Raw genomic sequence first — 22,644 nt, forward strand, 5'->3', positions numbered from 1 at the left:
GTGTTTAAAGAAGCACTTAAACGGGTGTCTTAAACTAGTATGATACGTTATTTTATGTTGTTTGGCATCTGTAAGTTGCACATCTGCCACGGCTGGTGCATCCACCACACACAACAGCCAGTGGGAGTTGCAGCGTTAATCCTTAACATGCAGGCACTGTGGGGGAACTTTCATGGGTGCTGGCAGCAGTGGGCCGGGAGTTGCCCGCCGTGTCCCAGGTGCGCTAGAACATTTTTGGGCCCTGCCACTTATTTTGTTACGAATTAAGCACTGCCTGCGCCCACCAACACCTTAGGTTTCTGCATTGCCCTCTTTTCTTACAGGATCCTGCGCAGCGAGGCCACCAAAAATGTCGAAAGGCGCCATTATGACTGCTTTTCTTTAAATGTGTGTGCGTTCTGTGATGAGTGTAAAGAGGCAAGAATGGTAACCTTAAAGCAGTAAAGATACAAGGAACCCATCTGCTCCACACTCACGCCACAATGCTATCACTTCACGTACAAACGACAAAGGCTTCTGTGTTTTATTGCACATGTAGTTTTGTGTCGGGAGGGCCACAAACGGACTCTGGCTCAACGTTTGGAGACAGGCAGTACATCCTCGAGGAAGGTTTAAAGATACAACATTTCATTAAACTCCCACTATACATAAATGCTAATGGGGCCACTGACCACATCAAGACCTTCCTTTTCGAGCTCAGTACCACCGTACTGTATTCACAATGTGTCCGGGAGCCAAGGTACGGACCTTTCGAGAAGCTGTTTGAACCGAGTACAATTTCGCGAGCACAGAAGCTTTTCGAGTTACTTTGACAAACGACAGCCACATATATCGAGTCTGCTGCCAACAAACCCAGGATTGTTTTCAATGTTTGTGCGACTCTCTTTCAAGGAGGTCGCATGTTTGTTTTTCATTTAGTCGGAGGTTAGTTTCCTTTGCTTGCGTCTGCCACACACGTGCAAAGCATGAACTGCTTTAGTTGCCAGAAAGCAGCGCTCCCTGCCTGCACACAAGATCCTGGATCCGGTTGGAGCTGTCGTGCTGATCCGGTCCATTCCCAGCATGCTGACGTTGACGGCTGACAGCCTGTATGTTTCGGACAAGAGCACCCTTCCGTTCCTGGGCAGACACTGCGAAAGGCACAGATCACAAGCATCATTTTAAAAACCCTACCTAGTTATACCTAGGACGCACGCACCCCTAGTGATGTCGCTTTTTTTGCCGCATTACAAGTCTGGCGGTCATTCCTGGGAAATTACTGCCAAGCTAAATTACCTTACCGACACAACAAGGTTCTCATAAGGGGTCTGCCTGTCCGGAAACAAGGGTGCCGGTAGCAACTTTCTGGCACCCATTCCGGACCGGTAGATTACAACTCTGCTTTCCTGGGCCTGTGCGCCCCGGCAGGTCCCAGAAAACGGAGTTGTCACGGAAGCACTGGCACCATTACAAATGGTGCCAATGCTTCCAAGTCCCCATTCCCATGGAGACCTATGGTGGGACTTCACAGGAATGGTGACTAACATTTTCTGCAGAGACTTGTAATGTCCCGGTGGCACCGGCATCTCAGGCGGCGGAAACTGGGTTAAAGTCTGGCGGCAACCCCAAAATAGACCTTGTAGCAGTAAGTGATAAGGTTGTGTTAGTCCCAGTTCATCGACCCCTAGGATTTCATGGAGACGCTGGAGGTATTACTGTGGGCGGTAATTCCACGCGCATCCATTTCTTCCATTTTTGTAGGAAATACTTCCAGCCAGGTGTTGGCAGTATTCCCTCAACTTTACCTCTGAACACGTAGTTTGGTGGTGTGGCAAAACAGTGGCAGTAATTCCAAGCGCCCCTGACTTCCTGTCTCAATGTACCTATGGTTTAATAAATGTCACTGAGAATTTCTTCAATGTATAAAGGAAGACAGATGAAGGAGGCAGTTGGGTTTGCGTGGCATGGGCCTGCTCTCTACTCTGTACTGGGCTTGAGGACCTGGGGGCTGTGGATGGGCCCTGCCTCTTGACAACTCTGCAAAGTGTTTATGTCAACAAGAACTGGCATGTTCTTCCACAATCCAGGTTGTGCTGCGCTCTCTGTGGTATCAAGCACTGGAAGCCATGGTGCACCCCCACATCACTGCTTTCTTTAAAGGGACAATTAATCTTCATTTGTGAAGCAATCCCTGAAGACAGGATTTGGAGTGGGCTCTTGCCCCCGACAGCTCAAGGTCCATTTATCTATTAGCATAGCTTTGGAGCCCTCCTATCCACACACTCTACTTAGCTTTACTTCGTTTCAAAGTGCCCTACTTGGAACAGAGCACTGAGTCATGGTTGTGGTTGTGCTCTGGGTACGTGGGGAGCATTTGGCAAGTCTCCTCCACAGTGTGTGGTTGCAGGGTGGACTAGGACATAAAATCGGTGGCAAAAAAAACCCCAAAACAATGGCTCACACACGTCAACTGTTTTTCGTAGATTTTTGCGACAATATATTCGAGTAGCACCTGTTGGGGTTATTTTCATTAACAATTAAAAGACTTCCCCTGAATGCATAATGGGTCACTTAAAACAGGTCACAGCTACAAACTGCACTGTGCATTAAATCTTCAGAGTGGGCCACATTGTCCGAGAAAACGGTCTCAGACTTGTCAGATGTTCTGGCAGTTCGAGGTATTGTCCTGTAAGGACAGGATAAGCCTTGAAGTCTGACAGGTTCCAGGTTTAAGATCTCCTTTTGTTCAAAAGCCAGCCACAAGTTTTCTGAGTTCCCAATGTATTGGCATAGTTTACATGTACGCATGTACAGACCTACCTTAAATTAAATGAAAATACTATGCAATTTCATTTTTTTTTTTAACGAGTATACGGTTAAACACAGTTCAACCTTTACAATACAACCAGGAATTGTTAAAAGGGAGAACAAAACGAAAAGGCATACAATCAATTCATAGAAAAGCTTCTAAAAACTTTCAAATGATATGTAATACATTCAGATCCCATAACATTTACAATTTGAAATCCTAAAAAAACCTTTGAATATTAAAATGATACCATTCATTTTCTTCCTAAAAGTGCCTCTAGTGTATACGGTCAAAATACTTTCAGAAATCTAAGGTAACAGACCAATATACTTTAAAAATCTAACAACAGCCAGAGTAATGTTTATATGCTGTCCACTGAACCGCATGACCCACACGTTCTCCTCAGTTAATAACCTGATTTAAAATAATCCCCAAAATAGGTCACGAGCCTCAACTATGCAATGCCAAAGTTCAAATCCCTCACAGTTCCCAATTACTTTCTTCAAGATCTACCATAGATTTGTCAAAACAGGAAAACACCTTCCCATTAATGAAAACCGTAGCCCATCACATCTTCCAAGCTCTGCTGCACTCTCCCGAAGCTCCTCCGTGACATCCAAGGTTGCATTTATAGGGACCGGCTGCAACATACATTTACAATAACTTCACCCCCTTCCCGGGAATGTTCTAGACCACGCCACTGGTACCCCAGTGCAACCAAAATGCATGCTTTTTAGGTGTTGTTTGCGGCTGAAGACCCCGGCCTGGCATTCCGTAAATTAAGCAGAGCTTTTATAACGTTCTTAACAGCAGTCTCCGAGTGGTGTGCAGCTGTCCAACCTGTGTGCACATGAGGTTTGCAAAATATATTTGCCTCCGCGATCAAAAATGTTTGTAACTATTTACCGCCTGTCTGTAGCCTAGAAGAACCTGGCTAGCTTGATAACAACATATACCGTAGACTTTTCACACCACAGGTCAACTGGCGCCATACGAACATACATATGTGACATTAACTGTGTTTGGGAAGGTGCATTCAAAAGTCATTTCAAACAGAATATGTCCCATATCATGGTCTGGAAGTTATAGTTTGAATCTCATGCAGAGGGGGTTAGATTTGCAGCACATTACTAGTGCTTCTCAGTCCAAAGACACAGGGGTCAAGTCCTAAAATAAAAGTGGGGGACTCATTAACATATAAATGTAATGTGGCATCACCAGAAATTAACATATCAATGTGCCTTCTGAAAAAAGTGTGGGGCGGGGGCACCCACGTGTACCATCAACTTCAACTCTGCAGATGTAGCACCTGTTTATTGGGTGTTGCTTGATATGAGGAGCTATTTTTAACACCTGTTCATCAAAACTGCATTTCTAACTCTATAATTAAGTATTCTGATCATCTGCAACCTGTGGCTATCCAGATGTTTTGGACCACATATCCCAAGGCCCATCACCATTTAATATGCTGGCGAGAGCTCTTGGAGATGTATTCCAGGCGAGGTAGATGAGTTTTCGCCCCGTCTGCCTCTGCTGAACCATCACCTGTCTCATGAGGTGTCCCGCAAGGGTCATGTGTCTCCCTCACTCACCTCAATGTGTTCACAAAGCCACTCTTTGATATTGTAGATTACCTGGGTGTCACCTATACTAACTATGCTGATGACACCCGGGTACTCATCCCTATCACTGGTGACTACATAACAGACACGAAAGCCTTGAACGAGGTGAGGTCTACCTAGTCATCCAGGCCTGGATGGCGCGACACGGGCTCTGTCTTAACGACAATAAGACAGTGCTCCTCATCCTAGGTTCTCACTCCAGACTCAATAGGTTAGCAGCGGTTGGTCCTTTATAACATACACAGCTTATCTGGTAGATGCTCGATTCCAATGTAAATCCTGTATGAATGCTGCCTAACCCTATGTAAAATAACTTGATTCACTGCTTCTATTACACTCTTTATCCATGTAATCTTCTGTATATTAGTCCATGCATTTATTACCTTGTAGAATACTTATCCATGTAATACTCTGTATATTATTCCATTACAATTACTTTGTATATTACCTTGCATAATAATTATTGTATGTCATTACCTCCTGTAAGAAATGCACCCAGATGCCTCTAGGCCAGTTGCGCAATATAAATAAACAAATGCAAAGATGACCCTTAGGTGTTCTAAGACCATTAGGGTAAAACAAATACATGCTTCCCTCCCTCTTAATTCTGAAACAATCACTCACCACGGCCTAACTGATCCTCATGTTTAGTGCAACCTTGACTGGACACCATCATTCAACCAACCCACGGGTTGTTTCTATTGCCCCCTGCCTCGAATTCCCCTACGTGGTACTCGTATGGCCCTTGCCTCAGCATGCTGACAGCCCATTTGTCCTCTCCACCGGCCTGCATTGGCCTATGGGGCAATACCCAAACAGTGGTCACCATACGTGGCAGTGAGTGAAACAGATCACAAGCCACCAGCCTAGCCCTCATCCGACCATCCAGCATACCCTGCCTTGATGGCTAGTTTGATGAGTTGCTTTGCGGATGGTAGTTTCCAGCAGTGTTGAATAAATATTCTTTAAAATTCACAATTTGCATCACAATTTACCCCAAAAGGTTACTATTCAAACAGTTTGTCACAAAAGGAATGAATTTCCATTTGCATCTGTGGTCCACTTTTTCATTGTTGCCCGAGATAATGTTATGCTCCAATCCGACTCTGGCCCTCCATGGTTTATTCACGACTCCCTGGGTCCAGGGAGTACCCCTGCAGGACACGATCGTCCCCCATCACCCCAGAGTTTTCTATCGACCCCCTCATCACGCCCTGGTGTGACGCCGTTTTCCTGTGCTTTGCCTTGCCCACTACCCTACGGGGTGTATTTACATTGTCTTACACTCCTGATCTCGGGTGCTGCATGCCCCTGCGTCGCATCCAGGCTACGGTCTGGTCCATCATGTTTCATTGACCACTGTCACTGCTTGTGGTCCCTGTTCCCCACTTCCCTCGAGTCCCCACACCCTAGGACACTCACCGTGGACAACGGCACCCGCCACTTGGACACCTCGGCAGCGTCGGCGGGGCAGGTTGACAATGATAACAGAAGTAGATGAAAGAAGGCAGGCAGCAGGCACAAGGAGCCCCGTACAGCCATGATGCCGAATGACAGAAGTATACCACCTCCCACCGCCTCTGTGGGAGGAGGGACGACCTTGACCCCTCCCCCGCAGGGACACGCCCTCTTCAGGGCACAAGTCCCTAAATCCACTACCGAGAGGTTTCTTCCGCCCAGCGAACGTAAAGATTCAAATGTTGGAAATAAAGAAAGGGCAAACACATAATGCCTTAACGTAAACCCGGGGGCCATCTTCAAAAACAAATATAGTGACTGCAGTAACAAATATAGGGCTCCTTACAAATGTAAAGTAATAAATATTTATTTTTAAAATTACAAAATGTGAATGTACGTATAGCAATTGAAATGCATGTTCTAATAACGAATATATCTAAAATTGTTATCTCTCAACTATTCCATCTGAAATTCTATAAATATATATCCAAATTCAGAGTTTGTGTAATTGTACTGGCTGTTCTCTATATAAAGCTATACTTCAAGATGAGTGTCGACCTCCCAACACCAACGGTTCTTGGAGTCCCGTTCAGTGATGGCTTGAAAAAAAGTCACATCAAAACGGATAAAAGAGGCGGTGATCAAAGCTAACGACTAAGATGCTCGATGGGCAACTATAGTAGTATCTAGGGTCGGCCATCTTAAAATTGGATTTATTTAAGAAATATGCGTTCAGACGAAAAACCAAGTAAATACCAAAGTTTTACTTTTGCGTAGAACATTTTCAAGTATTTTAATTACATTTACTTTTTATTGACAATATTTGTATTACCCTATGATGTATGTATAGGTTTGATTACAAGTCGTTATATTTTGGCTAAAACAGTATTTAAATCATTAAAACGTTTGAAAAGAATGTCAAATTCACGAAAGCACGCTATTTTCCATGACTGGGGTGGTCCTTGGTTAGTTTCCAACGACTGCGCACAATTTCAGTCCCTTGTCTATTAAATGGTCGTGCTTCTGCTTTCTGATTCAGGAAGGGGTTTGGTAGGTAGTAGATGTTGGCAAGTCGTTGCTGAGCTATTTCCAATTGTCTCTTTTCGGGGAAGGGGCTGGGATGATTTTCATTAGTGTCTTGTCAGGAGGCTGCGCCTCTATTTTGTTTACTACTCATCAGGCTGTTATGTTATTATATAAATAAATTGCCACATCACTTGTATCAGATTGATGTAGGTTTATTCATTAAAGAAGTCCCCCACAGCCAACCTTAAGCAATGGCTGACTTCTTCCTGTGTGGCTCCCAATCAGAGTTCCAGAACCACACGGAAAGAACATTCTTGGTTGGAACTATGTACATTAAATAACATTCTACGTTATAACCTTAGCTCTCAACTCACACGCTTTTGGCCAGTGTCACTGGCCTTGTAAAGGGCTGACTCTCCAGCCAAACCTCCTGCACGCCCATTCATTCCAATGGGCGTCTCACCCACCAAAAACAAAATCGGGTGATTTCACCCGCCTTTGCAACACAAATGGTTGAGAGCTATGTTATAACATCTCCTCCACATTATTTATAAAAATGTGGCTGTGTAACTATGTACAAAAAATGAAGACAACACTTAATCTATTATAGTATTTGTATTTGTTTATTTGTAACGCGCACCATCAGGCCCAAGGGCATCTGGGCGCAACTTAGGTTAATATACATACAGGTAGTCAACATACATGGTTATATACAAAATATGCATACAAGATTGTTATATACAAGTGAAGGTGCAAACATGATTATATACAACTAACAGTAGGCGTTAGCAGATAGGCCTAAAGGCAGAGGTGCCTAGTTCTGATCAAAAAGCCAAAGTTTGGTTTTTAGCTTGAAAGTGTTCAGGGTGTTTTATTAAGCATCCATGCTTAATAAAAGTATACATGCTGAATATTTTCAACAGGTGAAAGATGGCATGGCGCGATGATGGATCATTCACAGATATATATTAAGTATTAATAATAGATAAAATCTTTCATCTTGTTCTGTACAATTTTTCTGGACCTCATGAAGGATGCATTATCTTCAGGAACTCTTCCACATATCCTCTGACTGCTATACTTCCCAGCCAATTCAACATCACTTGTAGACTTATTGTTCTCATTTATATCTCTTGACATACAGTATCTCTCCTTCCTTGTTCCCTGGGATGAGTACTCACTAATACTGTCCAAGTGTTGGTCTTTTCCTCTTGCCAATATGAAATCATTACATTTTTGCATCCTTGAGACCATTCAAATTTTTTACCTTTAATCATCAAGCCTCTCATCTGATTTGTCCTATCAGCATAATGGTCTACAAATTTCGAATAATATTCTGTGAGTCCCAACAAACTTCTAAATTGATCCTTGTTGGTGGGATCAGGAAGTTTGAGGATGGTATTCACAAGAGTCTCTTTAGGTTTAATTCCATCCGCATTGATACAGTGTCCTAGGTATGTCACCTCTTTTTTCTTTATCTTGCATTTTTTCAATTTTAAGGGTGAGACCTTTCTGTTGTATGACCTGCAACACCCCCAGTAATTTTGCATTGTGATCTTCCTCGGACAAGGCAGAAACCAAAATGTCATCCTGAAAATAGTGCACACCTTGTAGACCATCAAAGAGATGTTGCATTAGTCTTTGAAAAACAGCAGCTGCCGATGCTAAACCAAACGTCATTCTTTTATACCTGAACGCACCCAGAGGCGTTATAAACGATGTAAGGTGCCTGGACTCTTCTTCTAACACCACCTGATGGTATGCGGAGGACAAATCTAACGTAGTGAAAAATCTTGCAGGTTCCATGGTAGTGAGCATTTCTCCAATGTTGGGTAAAGGATGGCGATCTATCCATATGTTGTTATTGAGATCCCTCAAGTCCACGCAAATTCTGATTGACCCATCCGGCAGCCTTAGAATCACAATTGGAAAAAGCAATTCAGAGCTCTCTATAGGTTCAATGATGTCCTGTGCACACAATTTCTCCAATTCCTTTTGTAGTGACTCTCGGGTTCCAATGGGAATGTTCCTTACTTTGTGCACTACTGGCTTTGCTCCTCTTTTAAGTATTATGCGATGTTTGAACCCTTTAAGAACACCAATGTTGTCATTAAAAACTTTAGGAAAGCTTTTAGCCAAATTGACAGCAGAATCACAACTATTGTCCGTTACGCTCAAAACAGGTATGTTCTCACCCGGGTGTATTTTGATTTTCAAAGATGCTTGTTCCACCAACCAACTATAGAAAAACCATCTTGGGCCACATATAACCTGCAATATGTCTTTCTCCCTTCAAAGTCCAGATGTACCCAAGTGTAGCCTACAATATTGATTGGAGTGCTTTAACCTTAGTCACATGCAAATCTTCCATCTTCTTCTTCAATACATGCAAATACGTCTTCATATCTACCATTGTATGTGGAGATCCAGTATCAACCATGACCTGCAGAGTAATGCAATCAATAGTCATGGGTACCCACGGGCCAACCGCTCCTCCCGTTGAAGTGAGAGCCAAAATGTGTATTTCTTCTTCAAATCCACTTGTGATCGCCACCAAATCACTTGAATCGCTATTTCCTTCAATAGCTCTAATGCCAGACGGAGTACCTCTTCCGAATTGAGCATAATTTCTTGTTACATTATAGCATGCATTGAATCTGCCTCTCTCTCTGGTATTGCGGCAAACTTTGCCAAAGTGGTCTACTTGTCCACATTTGTAACATTCAGCCAACATTGCGGGACAGTCCTTTTCTGGATTTGGATGTCTGTACCACCCACATTTATAGCATCTGCTTTGTGACCTATGGGTTGCATCCTTGTTTTGTCTGGTGTTTATGCCAAAATCAGATTTGACGATTCTTTTCACCATAGCAACCAAGGCCTCTTCGTCTTTACCAAACCCTCCTTCATTCACATCTTGAACTGATTTAATGTCAATACAATCCAGTTTATTTTGGACTTCTCTCATGCATTTTTCTCCCAATTCAATCGATCTAGCAATTTCTAGTGCTTGCTCTAACGTCGGATTCTTTGCTTGCCATAGTCGTTGAATCCAAGAATTGGCCACATGTAGAACAAGCTGGTCTTTTAAATACTCGTCTGACACCCCTGTGAATTCACACATAGAAAGCAGACCTCTTAATGCTGCCACATATGCATCAACAGACTTGTTCTTGTTTTGTTTCCTTGAGAAGAATCTATATCGTTCAAGAACTACATTTGTTTTGTTTCCAAAGTGTTTTCCCAATTTCAATAACGCAGTCTCATATTTCCTGGCACCTCCGGTTGAATCTCCAGATCCCTCTTCTGTATCGTCAAGATCAGGCAAAGTTCTAAATATTCTTAATGCTTCTGCGCCTACACAGTTGAGTAGTGTAGCCTCCTTCAGGTCATCATTATACTTTGCTCCCCCAATTGCTCTCAAATAAACCTGAAAGTTGTCTAACCACTGTTCCCATGAGCAGATAGGACTCCCAGGTTGTGCTAAAAGTTTTACTGGAGCTACAATGTTCTGCATGGCGATATATGCGGTACGGTGGAAAGTTGTTGTAACACTATGTTGTCTCTCCCTCTCAACAGGTGAAGGCTTAAATTGTTATTCTTCTCTTGACAGAAGGTTGGTTCTGTGATAGGATGTGCGATTTACATAATACTATTGTTGCAGTTGCTCTAGAAAGATTTATTTTCTTTTATATGCGTACTGTTCACATATCCATGTGCACTGGATTTGCTCTGCACCAGTCCTTTTCTTTCCACCTTTAAATGTACAATTTAACAGAAAATGGTATGTCGTGCTTTTATATGATGACCCAGTGAATGCTTAAACAGTATCAGCTGTGTTGTGTACGTTTCCACTCATTTACAGAAGCTTTTAATTGAGATACATAATGTTCATTGTCACTCTTTATTGCGTGCTTGTAAATGGTCGTAAGCACTGTGCAGGGGCGGACACCTTATTCTTTTGTGTGCGCGGGCACTCCCGACTCATCACTGCTAATCCTTGGATCAACGCACAAGCCATTTTCGTAACACATAGCTCGAAACGTAATACTCGTTTGTAGTTCTAGTAACCCACATCCAAACAATATGGCCGCACGTAATTCACGTTGGTAGGTGCTTTACTCTATGCAATTCTGAAGCGTTATTATGTGAACGTATTAACGTGCCACGTACCAGGTACTTTACTTCAACAGCCTCGTCGTTAGTCTCCATAGCTCGCGCAGCACTTAAATAATGCAGATTTGCCAAACGTGTTGCTACAGTGGGCCTTTTCATATATTTCACGTTGCGAAATCCACATTAACATAACCTCAAACCGCCGTCTTGCTCCCTTCTTACTTTAATGGGTTCCAGCTGTCTTTATGCAGTTTCCTCAATTTTCTAATTCGATGCTCGCATCATCACACATCCGGGGACTTCTTCCTTCAGCAGACAGTTCCTCGTCGCCACTTGTTATGTTATTATATAAATAAATATTCACATCACTTGTATCAGATTGATGTAGGTTTATTCATTAAGGAAGTCCCCCACAGCCAACCTTAAGCAACGGCTGACTTCTTCCCGTGTGGCTCCCAATCAGAGTTCCAGAACCACACGGAAAGAACATTCTTGGTTGGAACTATGTACATTAAAAAACATTCTACATTATAACACAGGCAGACATTGTCTTCCTCGTTATTAATCTCTAGTCAGAGTGGCACAGAACCTTTACTCCTACTGAATAATCCCCAACCCAACTAATAGGCTTAGTCTCTCATGAGATACAGTCACTCATGAAGCTACATATACCTTGTCAGGAGACACATGGGCTCGTAACAAGCATGCCAGTCCGGAAACAACAGTGCCGGTAAGCTTACCGCACCATTGTTTCCGGACCGGCATACTACAAGTCTGTCTGCCGGAGCCGCTGTGTCCGACATGATGGACCCTGCCGGACAAAGCGGCCACGGTAGGAAGACCGTCACTGAAGCACCAGCACCGTAAACAACAGTGCCGGTGCTTCTGTGTTGCCCATTCCCATAGAGTCCCATACTCCATGGGAATGGGGAATTACAATTTACCGGCGCCTGACTTTCCGGACTGCGAGGGTTGTAATCCCCTGGTGGCACCGGGAAGTCATGCACTGGTAAATTATTCCTAGTCCAGCAGTAACCCGTCGGTAGCACCAGCAGGGTTACTGCCGGACACGGAATGAGTTCTACTTCACTTATTCTTCTTGTTGGGTAGATCTCCATGCCATATTGTGAGGCCGGCTGTGGACACACAGCTGGCCTCACAGGTGTTGGGGTGCCAGTACCTTTGTGGGTTTGCCGGTATCACCCAGGCTTACGGTGGTTGCAGGGCGGGACCCTGTAATGCCATGGGGGCACGCCCTGGGTGCCGGGAGCATCCTAGATAGAGAGTGCTTGGGGTGGACCCATGGCACCAGGTTGATCTGGGGAGCCCAGACCAGAAGGGACCTGCAGAACCGTGATCACACAGTCTGGGCCTGCAGGCCAGTGCTGCAGGACCGTGGTCACTCGGTGGGGGCCTGCAGGCCCGAAATGAGAGACAGAGTCAGCAGTTCCATTGTTGGAGTCTGCAGCTGTTCTGAAGCATGTGCATGCAGGGGCTCCTTTTATTGGGTTGGTTCATCTGAAAAGGGCAATACACTTGGGAGGTTCACACACAACATGCCACACGTACAGCTGCCCCACATTTATGCTTCAATGCGCTGCATGCAGTCTTAATAATAGCGCTAAAATGACCCCAGAGGTTGGAAGAGCAAGAGCCAGAAAAACTTTGGGCCAGATTTATAAACATGTTTTAACATGGGGAAAGTCCCATTGGATATTTTTGTGTAAATCAGACCCTTTATCTTTTTCTTGACCTTCCTGCTAGAAACAACATTAGGAAACTGGATTTGCACAAAGTACTGTATCTCCATCATACAAGAAACTTATGGGCCCTCTAATCCTAAATCAGAGCTTGCACTTGCTCTGGAATCGCTTCTTTCCTTAGGGCCCTGTATAAAAGACAGGTTTTAATGGGCAAAATCCCCTAGATTAATTCCTATTAAACAAACCTAAAGAAAATCTTCTGAAATCTCTAAAGGGGTACCCAAAGACCGGTAAACATGGAATTACCCTGGTCAAAAAGTTCTCTGGTTGTACTTTGTCATTTGTGTATGCCGAACCATTCCATGGTTACAATTGGACTCCATTCATTTCTACGTATAATTTGGAATATCTGGTATAGCAAATATTTTCAGTGACTGCTTATTTTATATCGGCTACCATTTTCCCACATCATTTCTTTTCCTAAACTTAATTTTTTTTTAGCATTTATTAAGGAGCAAAACATAAAAATCTCATTTAGCCATGTGAAACTGCCAGTTGTTCCAATGAACACCCCTACCCCTTCCCTCCCTCCCGGTTAAACCAGGGGATCATGCAATTTCTCAAAGCCCAACCATTCCATGACATTGAAAATATATTCCCAAGCCCAGCCGGGCCAACGTAGAGCCATCAATTATCAAAATGCTCTAAATAGGGCCCTTCCCTGCCCTTCACCCACTCCCGCTCTTACCCCCCCAACTAAACATGGTTCTGCCTCTGTAGATTCTTGGTGTTCTATGGGTTCCTACTATTTGTTGCCTCGGGAGCATTTCCACACATGCATACATTCTCCGGTATGTCGGCTCCCACTAAGGCACTCAGTGCCTTATACACCCACCTCCTCATCTGCAGAGACTGGAGAGTCCTCTACTACCGACTCCCAGCTATATAGGCGCGCACTCCACTTATCTCTAAATGTCCCGAGGTTACCATTCACTACTGCTATCAATTTGTCTATCACCATCAAGGCATGCACTTTTTGTTTTCACACCTCTTTGGATGGGAGTTTTGCATCTTTCCACCTTTGGGCGATCGCCAGCCGTCCCTCTCTAAGCATTGATTCCCACATCCTGGGAAGCCTATGCTCGTTCCTCTCCTTGGATGGGACACCAAAGAAAATTTGTAACGTGTCTAAACGCAAATGGATCTCTGTAATATCTTTCATCCAGCTCAACACGTCATGCCAGAACACCTCCACCACATGTGCGAAAGGGATCACATCGAGCCACATCCCCTGCGACAGAGAGGAGAGGACCCCGCAAACATTCTGGATAGTTTCAACAAATCTCAATGTCACCCCATCAACATTTTATAATTATGCTCCATGGTAGAGGTAAATAAATCGCAGTGGAATGTGACTTTATACATTCTCGCCCATTCCTCCTCTGAACTATCCTCCCCACCAGGTCAGTATCTCTGGAACGTTTGTCTCCCTGCCATATTTGACAAGTTCATAACATTGTACAGTTTGGATAGGGTGCCCTTTCTCGTGCACAATGAGCCCAAGACCTTTTCAAAACGAATTAGCTCCCTTGCTGCTAAGTCTCTCCATTTCGGGTCAGTCAGTGTTCCCTTAACACAGATGTATTCAAAAACACAGATTGTGTCCCTCTCCAGCACCTCCTGCACAAATTCCATCCACAGGAACCTCCCCTCCTAAAAAGATTGTCCCACCATCTCGAGGCCCAAGTCCGACCATTTCCGCGAGTGTCGCAGTCCCAGATTCACCAGATTGAACGGGGGGCCCCACACTGAGGATAAGGGCAAGGGTGTGAGAACTGTGATAATAAAGACTGACCTGGTCTGAAGCTGGCTGATCATATTCTTACTGAAAGATGAATAAGGACAAAGCCTTGGTAAACACTCACCACCCGTACGAGAAAATTAGGAGCAATTACCAGGCCAAGCCCAGATAAAGGGGCAAACCACCATGGGAAAAAAAAAACTGAAATTCCGTTCGTCAAGTCCTGCTTCTTTGGTGAGGTCTTGGAGTCCGGTGGTGCAGTTTGGCAGTCCTTGACGTTATGGTATTGAGGACAGATGATGGTTAAAATGGAAATTGCAAGAAAAGGAAAGAATGGAGAATCCAGGGAAGGAAGAGAACGAGAGGATAGAAAAGATAACCAGAAAAGCAAAACCAGAGAAGAGTAGTTCAATTCGAAGGTACAGAACCAGGAAAGAAGACCAGGAAAATGGAATTAGAGCTTAGCGAGAAAGAAGAAGTAAATTCCCAAGCAGGACCCGGACAGAGAAAGAGGAAGCGTGACAGGCTGCGAGAAGGGAGGAGCCCACCCAGCAGCACCGGACACTACAATGATCCAGGAAAGAGGGTTCTGGAGAAGCAGGGACCCAAGGTAAGCAAAGGCTGCGAGAAGGGAGGAGCCCGACACAGCAAAGCCAATACCAGGAGGGTACGAAAGGGAAAGGATGGCGGAAGAGCCGACACCCAAAAAGAGCGTAACACAAGGTAACTCGAAGCAAAGGGGGGGGCACAGCAACAAAGCCTAGCGGGCAAAGCAACAAGCATACCTCCCGGCTCTCCTAAGTAAGCTGTTGCAGCGTGTACTGTTGCCATGGCGATGGATGGCGCGGCCATCTTGGGTCAAGGCTAAAACACTGCTAGGAGAGTCAATGGTACAATTAATGAAGTATCATCTTAAGGGGGTAAAGACTCAGTTCGGATGTCCTCGCCTCCATCGTTGCCGTAAGGACCAAGTGTTGGGTTGAGTCCTAACAGAGGGCCATGATGAAAGCGCATGGTTAGTCCCACTATCCTGCCAGATCGACCAGAGAACCCCTAATGTGGGGTGCAAACAAAAGTCATGCCGGGACGGACTTGAGCAGGGACCAGAGATTGTCTCTGACCTTCAATGGGTGGGCCCCCAAGTCTTCCAGATAGGACCAGTAGGTCTTAATGTCATCCCTCATATGGACTAGAATTACTCTCAATTGAGCAGCTTTATAGTAGAGTCGGATGTCAGGAAATCCAACCCCCCCCCAGTCTCTCGGGAGCATCAGCGTTGCCATTTTTACCCCCAGGGTCTTATTTTGCCAGATACATCTGCGGATCTCTCCCACTAGGTCAAGAAAAAACCTTTTCGAGAGCTGTTTCAGAATGGAGGTAAATAAGTATAAAAGACGGGGGAGTACATTCATCTTGACGGAAGTCTTTCGGCCATACCACTTTAATATTAGGGGGGGTCCACTGTCTCAAAAAGTTTTTCCAGAAAGGGGTCGTTATTAATTTTCACTAACTCTCCCAGATCTCTAGCGATTCGGATTCCCAGGTATGTAATACTTCTATTTTCTATCTTCATGCCCAAGTATCTCTTCCGTTGGCCCAATAGGGGACTATGCATTTGAATCAGCATAATGCATGATTTCTGCACATTTATTTTAAGGTCTGACAAGTAGCCATAAATCGAGATTTGTTCCATTAGTGCCGTGAGTGACTGCTGCACGTTAGTGAGGTACCCCAGTATATCGTCTGCAAAGAGCAAGAGTTTACATTCAATCTCCCCACTGGATATCCCCGTAATACGTTGATTTTCACATATTGCAACTGCCAAAGGTTCCATGGTAGAGGCAAACATCAGTGGGGAGAGAGGACACCCTTGTCTCGTGCCCCTTGTTAACCTAAATACTTCTGGAAGATCCCCATTTACTTGAACCCTTGCCCTAGATCCGCAATAGAGCGCTGAGACCCATTTCCGAAAGTTTGAGCCAAACCCCATCTTCCCCAGGACTTTCATCATAAAGGGTCAATCCACCCTATCAAAGGCTTGCTCTGAGTCTAGAGAAACTATGCAGGCCCCTTGATCCCCCACCACAGCACAATGGATCAAATCCATAAGTTTCCAAATATTGTCTGCCCCTTGCCTCCCGTTGATGAAGCTCACTTGATCTCCATGGACCAATGTTGACATTCTCGGCTCTAGCCTCGCTTACAGGATCTTCGCAAGAATGTTCACATCATTGTTCAGAAGGGAGATGGGTCTGTGTGAGGCGCACCTCATGGGAACTTTGCCCTCCTCATGAATCACGATTATGTTTGCCACCATCATTGTGTCGTGTAGCGCGTTACATTCCAGGCACGCGTTGAAAATTCTCACTAGATAGGGGGCGAGTTGCGATCTAAACAGTTTATAAAACTTTGAAAACCCATCCTCCCCTGCGGTTGTTCCAGACTTTGTGCCAGTGATGGCCAGTTGAAGCTCTTCCACTGTAATATGGCGATCAAGGTCCTCCGGCAAACCATGCGCCGACCCGGGGAGGGTGAGCTCCTCTAGGAAAGTGTCTATTTGTTCTCCTTCTCCCTCCCACTCCAAAGTATACTTTTCTGTAAAAGTTAGTAAATTCGCTAACTATGCCCTGCTGATCATACTTAACGCACCCTTCCTCGGACATGATGCGCCCAATCGTTCTCTGCTTCTTATCCTCCCTCAATCTCCATGCCAGAATCTTATCAGCTGTATCCCCTTTTCATGATATCTCCATTTCAGGAGCATGAGTTGTTTCTCCGTATCCTTAACCAAGATCGTATTTTAATTGTGCTTTGTAGTGTTAGAGTTTACTGGACACCACAGGTGACACATAGGTCCCCTGAATAACCCCTGGCTGCAACTGTTCTATTTTTTGGCATAGCGAAGCTTCCTGTTCACCCCTCTCTTTTTCTGTGATCCTATCCTTATCAAAACACCCTGAATTCTTGCCTTAAAAGCCTCCCTCGGGGTCTTAACACTCACTTCCCCTGTGTCATTAAAGCTAAAATAATCCTGGATTGCAGTGCAGATCTCCTGGGCTACTTCCCTCTCCTTAAGCAGGAAGTAATTGCACCTCCAGCTCCACATGGGTGGTGGCGTTTGTCCCAGCCCCAGTACCACTCTTACCATGTCATGGTCTGACCAGCGGATTGGGGCAACCAGAGAGTCCAGGACATGGGCTTTCAGATGCGTGTCGAGCAGTATCAGATCTATCCTGGAGTAGCAGTTGTGCACCGCTGAAAAATACGTAAACGGTCTGTCTCCTACTGAAGGGGGGAGAGTCAGTCCACCAAACCCAGGGATTCATTCACTTCTCTAAACCGTGATGAGTTCCCCTCAATCAGATGTGCTTCCATGGTCATGCCCAACCGCTTGATCTTTCAGGGGGTCAAGCACCATGTTGAAGTCCCGTCCTACTATTAGTTGGCCCTCCACAAACACGATTAAATCATCACTCGCTCTCTCCCAGAATTCACATTGTCCCGAATTCGGAGAGTATGTTTCCCAAAAACATAGTGGCCATTTGGATCAGCCAGGACCCTTTCCGCCAATAACTCAAGGCAGGCTGAGACCAGGATCGCTACTCCCCTTCTCTTATGTCTGGGACCACAAATCCTTCTCCTACTTCCCTGGCACTTAAGCAGGGTTCCCTCCCCCTCACCCAATGCGTCTCCTGCAAAAATAGCCATTACAATCTTGCCCTCTTAAATTATCATAGGAACATCAACCTTTTAAACAGTGAATTTTGTCGTCATGCACCCATTGCACGCATGCTACGTATCTTCTCCCGCTCCTGAAACCACCCTTTTTTGAGACCAGTTTCGCATGGACCATTTGTACACACCACCCTTTCTGAAACCACATAATGCGGATCGAACCATAACTCTTGAACCTTAACTTTCCCATTCCCTACCCCGGCATCCAACCCTGCTCAGATATATACTCTGAGACAGGATCAAATCACCAGCTGTCCTCCAGATCATAGGCCCAATACTGCAATACACAATACCCCAAGCCCCGCTCCCAATGATTAACTGTTCGAATTCCCTCCCTTCCTCCTACTCCTTCCTTCACTCCCCACAGCACACCAGGATAGAGCTAAGAGACGGCGAAACCTGTGCTCTCATCATGCCATGACAATACCCCTTCCAAGGGGAACAGTGTGATAGCGGTCCCAGAACATCACAGTTATCTGTTCAGTTTTCTGCCTGGAGGGAGTCTCATTTTGCGTGACTTGTGGATCATTTGCTGTCCCTTTGTAAATCCTGGGCTGCCGACCCTTCACCTGAGCCACTTGGGTTTCGGAGTCGGGGCTGAGGCTCTCCCATTATTTCCGTCAAAATCCTTTGGATGTCATCCTCCGAGATTAGCTTGTAGGAATATCCTTCGTGCTCAGAGGAAATTTAAAAAGGGAAGCCCCATCAATATCTCACGCCGTTTTCATTTAGCCATTTCATTAGTGGTCCACATTGCCTCCTCCTGGCCAGCATGAAGGCGGATAAGTCCTGATAGATGGTTATTTTAGCAGAACCGTAGCGGATGGGACCCGCCCTCCTGGCCCAGTCCAGTATCTTAATTTTTTCTGCATAATAATGAAATCTTGCCAGAATAGTCCTCAGACCCCTAGAGTCCCCTCCAACTCGGTGCACCCTATCAATGGTAGGTTCATCAAGTACATCCAAGCCGAACCGAAGTCTCAGGACTTCCATTATGGAGTGTTTGATGTCATTCGCAGATTCTCCCTCCTTCTCCGGAAAACCAAAGCAACAGAGGTTGTTTCTTCGTTCTCTATTCTCGAAATCGTCCATTTTCAAACAAACCTCTGTCTCTCTCCTCTCCAGTTCAGAGAGTCGCATGTCAATCTTTGTCTCCATTGTGTCCAAAGATGTCTGGTTGCACTCAAGTCCCTGGACCCTTTCTTCCATGGAATCAATCCTCTGGTCCATTTTGTACAGCCTTTGGCCCAGCGCTGTACGCCTGCCCCTAATTTCCTCCATAACCGCGGCTATGTCTTTCTTGGTGGATACTGGGTCCTCCGCCATCGTCGCCACCTTGGAAGGCCCAACAGTGTCAGCGGTTTGGGTGGAGGATTGAAACTGGAATTGCTGCAGAGTGAGTCTCCAAGTCATCAATGTCCAAAAGCTAGACCCTTCTAATTACCAATTCACCCCTGTGACGGCCTCCTGCCTGGTCCGGCTAACCTGACACTCACCAGATCTAACAGTTATTGGTTGCTAGAAGAGCCGTTTCCTCACCCAAGTGGATTAATTTGCGTGACTAGGGACTTGTTCCCCTGAGTCCACCATGGGGGGGGGGGCTGGAAGTTCCTGACACCTTCACTTGTAACAATAACAGGGGGCCCATTGTGGAGGGGCAAAAGAGCAGTGTCAGTGTTTATGGAAGGCTTTTCTCCATCCTCAGGGTTCCCCATCAGCTGTTCCGAGCATCTGCCTCCCTGTGGGGCTGTCCTTTGTTGCAGGGGGAGGTATAATTCAGTCACTCGCCCCTCTCCCAGCAACCCCAGGTGCCAGGCCGGGCCGCCACAGTTCTCCACCTGGCTGTCAGGGGTGTAAACCAAGTTCACCAGTTATGTCCCCTTCTCTCACCTCATGGCCCAGATGTGGACAAAATCCCCTGTGGGGCTCTGGGCTTGTGACCCTGGGTGGGCAGCTGGCTCCAAGGATTGCCTGCCAGCACTCAATGGGGTCGTCTCTTTAAAGCCTCAGAGACAGGCCCTGCAGTGCCGATGAGCCAGAGACCACTATCCTCGAGGCCTCAAAATGCCAGCTCAAAGGTAGCCCCTTTCGTCAAGGTGGCACAGCACCTTCCCTCAGAGAGTATCCCAGCGGGGGGCGCCCAGGTTGACCATCGTCACAATTCAAGCCCCTAGTGCTCTGTTGGAGGCCCATACAAGGCCGGGTCCGCCACTCTCCTTTGTGTGGGCCCGGCTCCAACTCCTCAACGGCCCTCTTCCCTGCGGCCCCCCTGGTGACTGCCGAAACTTCAGGCCCGCAAGCCAAGTTCCGGCCACCCTCCGCTGGCCGTCCGCAGAGCCTCCCACTTCTGCGTTGCTGTGGGCCTTTGGTGCGCGGGCACTAGTCCTGCCTGGTCTCAAAGCACAATTGTCTGTTCTCTGACTCAGTCCAGGATAGCTGTTCCTCCCGCTGGAGTCCCTCACAGTCTAGCTCTGCTGTTCCGACTCAGATTAACTTAAAAATTGGATCAGGGATACACCAGGGTCTCCACTCCTGGGGGCACCCAGTATGACACCTCTGTCAGGGGATGAAGGGGGGGGGGGCGCAGAGTCCTTTTATAGCTCTTAGATCGGGAGTTTGTGGAGGAATCAACTATCCTCTATGCACCCTCTGGTGGCATCCTTTCCCACATTTTTGTCTGGGAAAGCTCTGTTTGACATCAACTTTTGACAGAACCTTCTTTCACATGGATAGTAATACAGTGAAAGTGGAATCAATGTATTGTAACGTTAACAAATATTTAATGTGTCAAACTTGGGCAAGATTCCCAAAATGTGAAACCCAGTAGGTTTTGGTCATAATAAGGCATTTGTTTACTCTTCTAAATAATGTTTCTGGGTCTTGTGTTTGTGTCTACCTTACTACATCTGTTAATATTTTGCAGACAAGCTTGCCTTCCACAAAACCTCTCATAGGCTGTTCAATTATACTATCGTAAGAAAGCAGTTTTGGAAAAAGAGCAGAGTCCTTTCACCTTTTGCATTTATCCTTCATTCGGAGGCACATCGTTATTCAAATCACTATTGTAGTATTTCAAAGTGCCTATCTTGTCCATAAAGTGGCATATTATTGTGCCCCCACCCAGGGCCACCGGACCTTAGTCTTCTGGAAGATAGAGCATGCAAAGGGTACAGTAAGCGGGTCTGAAAGCAGGATCATATGTTTAAGACAGAGGGAGGAGATACAGCAGTGTGAGAATCATTGGTATTAGTAGGGATGCAGGTTTCTAAAATATATGGACTACATTCTACAACGAGTCAATGCAATGTTGTATGTGTAGTGACAAAGTATAGATTGTATTTCTAGGTAGCTTTGGAGTAGTATAAGTTAAAAATGGTGTAGTGTTGTGTGCTTAAGATGCTCAACAGCATGCTAGGGCAATCCCCAAAAATATATAGGCTTGATTACCTGTATGTCTATTTACAGTAATGCAGGTACATTCCTGAATAATCATTTTGGGACTGCCAAGCCAGAGACAAAATTGGGTTACTCCAAGAGTAGGATCTGTAAAAAAGGTGAATGGTGTTGATAATACAAGGCAGAGGCATGGGACAGACAGTCTAAAAAATATATTTAGTCTGGCATCTAGATGTAAGGTAAATGGTGCTTAAAGTGAGTTAAAGGGGAAGTTCGCTCAGAAATGTTATTATCCCATTCAATAGGGCATGTATTTTTAAGCATACTGTAATCGATCTTTAAAAAAATGTCCTATGCATCTTACCTTAGTTTTCCTCACATTTACACATGCGAAAACAACGGGTTTGGGCGCCGCCATCTTGTGCTAATCTCACCCGTTAATACATCCCCCTCCCCCAAGTTCAAGTGCCCTCGGGGAAAGAATATAGATTGACCGCCTCTCAAACTGACATCACTTGTCCAAATGATATGTTCCACCTATTTTCATGATGTTCGTGGCCAGCATAGCCAAAAGTACCCTGTCATCACTGTAAGGAAGGCATGGTATCAAACAGTAAAGACAGACACAAGGGATCACAGTTCAGGGTGTTTATTTAACTTCAAATGGGATGGTTGAACTCCTATCTAAACCTAAATCTAAGGATGAGAGCAAGCTACGACTATCAAATAATAATAATGCAGTACTAGTCAAGTCTTTGTCAAATAAAAGGGCATATACTAATAAACCCTATTGCCAATCCTGACTTCTAAATACAAAAGGATGTGGGGCAATGTTCTCAAGAAATAATATCTCAGGACTGTTTGGACCTGTTCGGACCAGGAGGACCCAGGGCCCGACCCCCTGCTCAGACAGCAGGTAAGCATGCACCAACATGTGTTATCCCCTCTGTCTCCAGAGGCCATCCACTACCCCTCTGGTCCCCATGTGATGTTCCCTTG

At 45.4% G+C, this 22,644-nt stretch overlaps 1 protein-coding gene and 1 long non-coding RNA gene across 3 annotated transcripts in view; one reads left to right on the forward strand and one right to left on the reverse strand.

Moving 5' to 3' along the window:
• The window catches only part of TMEM87A (transmembrane protein 87A), a 522,872-nt gene extending 516,783 nt beyond the window's left edge, over positions 1 to 6,089 (reverse strand). The window contains exon 1 of one of the 2 annotated variants that reach the window (XM_069638821.1): positions 5,833 to 6,089. In XM_069638821.1, coding sequence (XP_069494922.1) covers positions 5,833 to 5,952 — 120 coding nt within the window. In that variant the 5' untranslated portion in view covers positions 5,953 to 6,089. The remainder of the gene's footprint in view (positions 1 to 5,832) is intronic. The other variant, XM_069638819.1, reaches the window with a different exon arrangement.
• A 780-nt stretch (positions 6,090 to 6,869) lies between these two features.
• LOC138527563 (uncharacterized) overlaps positions 6,870 to 22,644 on the forward strand; it is a 40,244-nt gene continuing 24,469 nt past the window's right edge. Inside the window, exon 1 of the long non-coding RNA XR_011283952.1 lies at positions 6,870 to 6,918. This is a non-coding gene — a long non-coding RNA (uncharacterized lncRNA). The remainder of the gene's footprint in view (positions 6,919 to 22,644) is intronic.

This window comes from Ambystoma mexicanum, chromosome 14 (assembly GCF_040938575.1).
Source record: "Ambystoma mexicanum isolate Mex_15411 chromosome 14, UKY_AmexF1_1, whole genome shotgun sequence".
NCBI lineage: Eukaryota > Metazoa > Chordata > Amphibia > Caudata > Ambystomatidae > Ambystoma > Ambystoma mexicanum.